At 34.3% G+C, this 6,000-nt stretch overlaps 1 protein-coding gene across 22 annotated transcripts in view; it reads right to left on the reverse strand.

Annotated features, from left to right (window-relative positions):
* GULP1 (GULP PTB domain containing engulfment adaptor 1) overlaps positions 1-6,000 on the reverse strand; it is a 288,807-nt gene that overhangs the window by 10,295 nt on the left and 272,512 nt on the right. For 16 of the 22 annotated variants that reach the window (XM_017545022.2, XM_037744474.1, XM_037744477.1 and 13 more), the window contains 2 exons: positions 5,208-5,432; positions 3,391-3,529 (listed from right to left, as the gene is read on the reverse strand). In XM_017545022.2, the coding sequence (XP_017400511.1) occupies positions 3,391-3,529; positions 5,208-5,432 (364 nt within the window). The remainder of the gene's footprint in view (positions 1-3,390; positions 3,530-5,207; positions 5,433-6,000) is intronic. The other 6 variants (XM_017545041.1, XM_017545039.2, XM_037744480.1 and 3 more) reach the window with 1 other exon arrangement.

The raw sequence follows: 6,000 nt of genomic DNA on the forward strand, positions 1-6,000 counted from the left end.
TGTATTTGTAACATAGTCATACCTTCATTTTGCAGAGAAATTTACATTCTCTGAATTCAATGCTATGTAAGAAATATTTATGCTACTTGATTTCTGCCATATCCTGTAAAATCGCTCTGTGATTCTCATTGTGAAGGAGCCTTACATTTCCAGTTTTCATGTTTGTTTTTTTTCCCAGATTCTTGCTTTAAATAAGTTAATAACTGTGAAATTCTTATAATCTCTTTGTACTTGCAAGCATTGTATAAATAAGGGGGACATATAATTTATCAACCGATTACAGATACTTTCAAAAGTAAAAGGAGTATTTCCAATAGTTACACTGGGACAAAATCTATAAGCCAGGACTATCCTAATCAAATGGAAATTTATTGTTTCCTTATATATAACTGCGGAGTATTACAATTGCTATTTTTTATTTTCCTCAGTTTAGTGTTGCTCAGGCAATAAATCAAAATTTAGATTTCAGAGGATCTTTTCTTTGAAGGAATGTCCTGGTTTCCACTATACCATAAGCAGACTGAACAATGCTTTTCACATAGGAGATGTTTGTTTAAAAATGAGTTAATGAAAAGGAAGATTTGCTCAAAAGTTTCTGCTTCAAATAGGTCCCATTGTATAAGGAAGAAAAAATTTAGTAAATGAAATGACAAGAAGTGACTTGGAGGGACTCACTTATATAGATTATATAATCTGCATTTCTCTATCTATATTTATTAAACTTTCATACTCAGGAATATGTAGATATTTAAACATCTATCAAGGTGTTACGACAGCATTCTTCTTACACTTCAGCAAAGAGAATAGCAGCATTTTATCCCTGCCCTAGAAATCTGTGGAACTTTGAACTTGAGAGAGATGATTTAGGATATCTGACAGAAGAAATTTCTAAGCAGCAAAGCATTCAAGATGTGACTGGGCTTTTTCTAAAAGCATGCAGTCATACGCATTCTCAAAGAGATAATTTGAAATTGGAACTTATGTTTAAAAGGGAAGTGGAGCATAAAAGCTTGGAAAATGTGCAGCTTGCCTATGTGGTAGAAAAGAAACTCCATTTTCTGAGGAGAAATTCAAGCCTGCTGCATAAAGTTCCATAAGTAAAAAGAAGCTGAATGTTAATAGCCAAGAAAACGAGGAAAATGTCACCAGCGCATGTCAGACATCTGTGGCAGCCCCTCCCATCAAAGGCCCAGAGGACTGAGAGGAAAAAATGGTTTCATGGGCCAGGTCCAGGGCTCTGCTGCTCTGTGCAGCCTCAGGATGTGGTGCCCTGCATGCCAGCCACTCCAGCTCCAGCTGTGGCTAAAAGGGGCCAAGATATAGCTCAGGCCATTGCTTCAGAAGGAAAAACCCTAAGCCTTGGTTGTTTCCATGCAGTGTTGGGCCCGGAGGGGCACAGAAGACAAGAGTTGAGTTTTAGGAGCCTCTGCCTAGATTTTAGAGGATGTATGGAAATGCCTGGATGATTGGGCAGAAATCTGTGGCAGGAGTTGAGCCCTCATGGAGAACCTCTACTAGGACAATGCAAAGGAAATATATGGGGTTGGAGCCCCCACACAGAGTCCCCACACTGGGGCACTGCCTAGTGGAGCTGTGAGAAGAGGTCCACTGTCTTCCAGACCTCACAGTGGTAGATCCACCAATAGCTTACACTCTGTGCCTAGCACTCAATGCCAGCCTATAAAAGCAGCCAAGGGGCTGTATCCTGCAGACTCACAGGGGTGGAGCTACCTTGCATTAGCATGCCCTGGATGTGACACATGGAGTAAAAGGAGATAATTTTGGAGCTTTAAGATTTAATGATTGCTCCACTGGGTTTCAAACTTGCATAGGGACTGTGGCTCCTTTGTTTTACCAATTTCTGTCATTTGTAATGGGAACATTTACCCAATGCTTATACCCTCATTGTATTTTGCAAGTAACTAACTTGTCTTTTATTTTACAGGCTCATAGGTGAAAGAGACTTGCCTTGTCTCAGATAAAACCTTGGACTTGGACTTTTGGGTTAATGCTGGAATAAGTTAAGACTTTAAGAGATTGTTGCAAAGGCATGATTGGTTTTAAAATGTGAAAAGGACATGAGATTTGGGAGGAGCAAGAAGTGGAATAATATGGTTTGGGTCTGTGTCTTCATTCAAATCTAATCTCAAATTGTAATCCACACTTATCAAGGGAGGGACCAGGTGGGAAGTGATTGGATCATGCTGGAAATTTCCCCCTTGCTGTTCTCATGATAGAGAGGGAGTTCTGATGAGATCTGATGGTTTAAAGGTGGCAGTTTCCCCTGAATGTACTGTCTTTTCTGCTGCCACGTAAGATGTGCCTTGCTTCTCCTTTATTTTCTGCCATGACAATGGGTTTACTAAAGCCTCTATCCATGCAGAACTGTGAGTCAATTAAATCTCTTTCACTTATAAATTACCTAGTCTCAGACTGTATCTTTACAGATGTGTGAAAACAGACTAATACACTAGTCTTATTACTTTGTATTCACAAATTAGTCCTCTAACATGTATTGAATACCTAACACGAGCAATGTATTTTAAATTCCATGGAGGAAACAAATATAATATGGGCCCTGCCATGTATTAAAGTCTTAAGCTAAAACTTCAAGTTATATTCACAATGACTTAATGTAAACCAGACAGTATGCTATCAAGCAGAATGTGTAAAACCCTCCTTTCTTCAGTTTCCTTTTAGACATAGTGACTGATTCATGACCATTGAGATTTATTCTTTCAGTTTCTGTCACAGGGCACAGATGGATATATATTATAGTCAAGATATTGAAAATGAGCATCTGTTAGATGTTTTCTAATTCATCAGATAGAGACTTTAATGCTCATTCCAGATATATAAAAGATAAAACAGAAAAGCAATGAATTTATAGCATTTTAGATAGGAAAAAACCCTTACAAAAGGTTAATATGCTCATGAAATTCATATAATTTATATAATTTTTCAACTAAAAAAGTTCATAAACCTTATGATGACAAAAATATTTTAACCAGCTCTATTAAACATGTCAAAATTAATATAATATAATAAAATAATATAGTTATTTTTAATAAAGTAAAAAATTAAAATATAATCCCAAAACAGTGATATATAGTTAATATTTTATATTATTATGTAATACAGCAAAATATCATTGTTCACAGAATAGGTAAAAGTTGCAAATAGAGATGTCTTAATAGTATAGTCTGAATTATAAAGTAAATTATAATTAAGGAAATTTATACATATAGAAAAATAATACTTTAATAATTAAAATTGTAAGTGAGGTTAAGATACATAATTTCCCACAAAGTCTTAATTATGCATTTTAAATGTATAATTTTAAATGTACAAAAATATAACAAGGAACATTGATTTGTTGAGAAAGCTTACTAATCTCAGAAGATCTACTAGGCACTGGAGGTGGCTGTGTGCCATTGCGAGTAGGTATCGAAGACTGGTGGGATGTTGGAGAAAATGGAATCATATCAAAGATGTCAGTGGAGGGCGACTTAGGTGCCATACTGCCTACCTGCAATGAAAATAATATGAATTAGGGTAGTATTTCATATAGACACATTGTAATGCTAAATATTTCATATGCATATGTAACATATATAAACAAATTCAGTTGAATCATAAGAGTTTGCCATTTTGTAGAACAAAAATAGTTAAGTATTGGCAATTTCATGTGGTTCTATTAATTATGATAAATGCTCATTAAGAAGAAAGCAATAGAAAATTTCTGCAAAAATGGTAACAATATTATTCCAGATAGATATAAAAGATACAGTGAATGTTTTGGATACATAGAAGTGCTTGCTACTTGTAACTGAGACTTAGATATATTAGAAACTATTCACATAAAAATATGATTTCAGTAAGATATTCTGCATAAGATTACATTTAAACAGGAATAATTAGGCATAAGTGACTCGCCTTCTTAAATACAAGCATTCAAATGCAATTGATTTTTTTTGCATTCTCAAAAGTAGGATTTATTTTAGTTTGTATTTATAACTAAACTGATAGTCATTGCAGTACATTTTATTCTTGAAAGATTTCATCAAGTTTTCTGTAATAAATAGCTATCTTATAAACTAAATTAATAATCACCTATGTACTGCCCAAATCATTGAGTTTTCTGACAACAGTGTGGGTCAGAACTGAACACATATAGGGACAGATAAATAAAAATCTCATGAAGTTGTAGCCAAGAAGTAATATAAAAATTAGACATTCATCACTTTATCAAACAGGGGACAATAGGTATATATGTATAATCGCCTTTGAAAACCATCTGATTGGATCAGGGATTTAAAAAAAGAGAATTTCCATTTTGAGGAAAATAGTGATGAAAAATGTGCTTTTCCTGTGAGAATGTGAACAAAGATTGCTTAGAGTGGTTCATATTAAAATTAGATTTCTCAGAATATGTTTACTTTTCTGATTCACAGGTGATGCAGGTGATGAAAAATGAGGCTTATGTGTGTAGAGAGTGATGGATTTACTACTCAGCTAAAATAATTGCTAGTATATTATTTTTCATGCAGGAAAATTGCTGTCATCCCCCTTTCTATAACAATTTGTTTATTGTATCCCCTTACCTCTTTCCTCTTACTCAGCAATACCATTCCCTTAATTATCCCATTCCTGTATCCCCTCTCACTTCTATATCTCTGCTCTTTTTCAGGATACAAAAATTCTAAAATCTTGGTTGTCATTAAAAGCAAAACAAACCAACCAAAAATTTACTTACTCTGTCCCTCTTTAATCTTCCAGCCTCTCATCTCTTTCCTTTTCCTTCAAGGCTAAGCTCTTTGAAAGAGATACTACACGTTCTGTCCTAATATTTACTTCATCCAATCTTTAACTCTTAGCAATCTAGATTTTGCTCTTTTTGCACTGAACTCTACCGAAATTGCTTTTACCAATGATCTAATTTCCCAATTACAATATCTGATAGATCCTTTGTAAATTTCTATACTATCACCACCCTATACTTGGTGGTGATAGTGTAGAAATTTACAAAGGATTTCTACACTTTCTGGTATCAGGTAAACAAACAAAAATGGCACATAAAGGCTCCGGATCACATCATGTTGATTCAAGATACATCTAAATTTTTGATAACTTTGTAAATAGCACATTTTGGCAGAGTTTAAACAAAATAAGTGGGATAATAAAAAGTTATCTGCTTAGCAAATTACATGAGGTCTTGGGATGCTGCTCTCACTGACTGGCTTGGGAAAGCCACATTTAGAAGGTGGTGGTATTAACATTCCAAGTGATAGTCTTGAATCAGGCAAGTTGACAGGAGTGACAGAGATGGAAGAAATATTGAGACAGGGAGATGAATCACCACTACTACGCCAGAAAGAGGATGAGCATCTCTGAAACCCATGTTGCTCACGACCAGACATTTTGTGCAGCAGCTGTAAAGGAATGACAGAAAGAGAAATATCCTAAGAGAACAGAAGGCAAGGAGGAAGGGAAAAAGGATACATGAAACTTACTTGTAAAATAGTGTTTTGTTAAGATGGTAAGATCATTTCACAGTAACTTTACTAAAATTAAAACATAGAGTTATTTTCCTATGTCATAGTCCTTAGATTGTGGATTGCTTAATTTGATCTTTTTTTACTGAAATATTACATGTTTAGATATTTTAAATAGAATATTGCATTAATCAGGACCCAAGAGGAAGAGAATGGAGAGAAAAATGAAGAAAGCCTAAAGATTTATTTTGGAGAGGGCTTCTATAATGAAATGGGAAAAGGAAAGTAAAGAGAGAACAGTCACAGAACTAGGAGAAAACTCTTGTAAATAAAGTTATGGCTTTGTAGAATTTTCAAAAGGGGTTACAACATACATTTTACATTTAATTCTCAAAACATTCTTAGAAGTTATCAGTAGTAGTAATATTATGTCTTTAATTATAATAAACACATGGGAATTAAGGTCCACAGATTCTTGGTGATGCTTTTTTTTTTTTTTTTTTTT

Source organism: Cebus imitator, unplaced genomic scaffold (genome assembly GCF_001604975.1).
Source record: "Cebus imitator isolate Cc_AM_T3 unplaced genomic scaffold, Cebus_imitator-1.0 Scaffold176, whole genome shotgun sequence".
NCBI classification, from domain to species: domain Eukaryota; kingdom Metazoa; phylum Chordata; class Mammalia; order Primates; family Cebidae; genus Cebus; species Cebus imitator.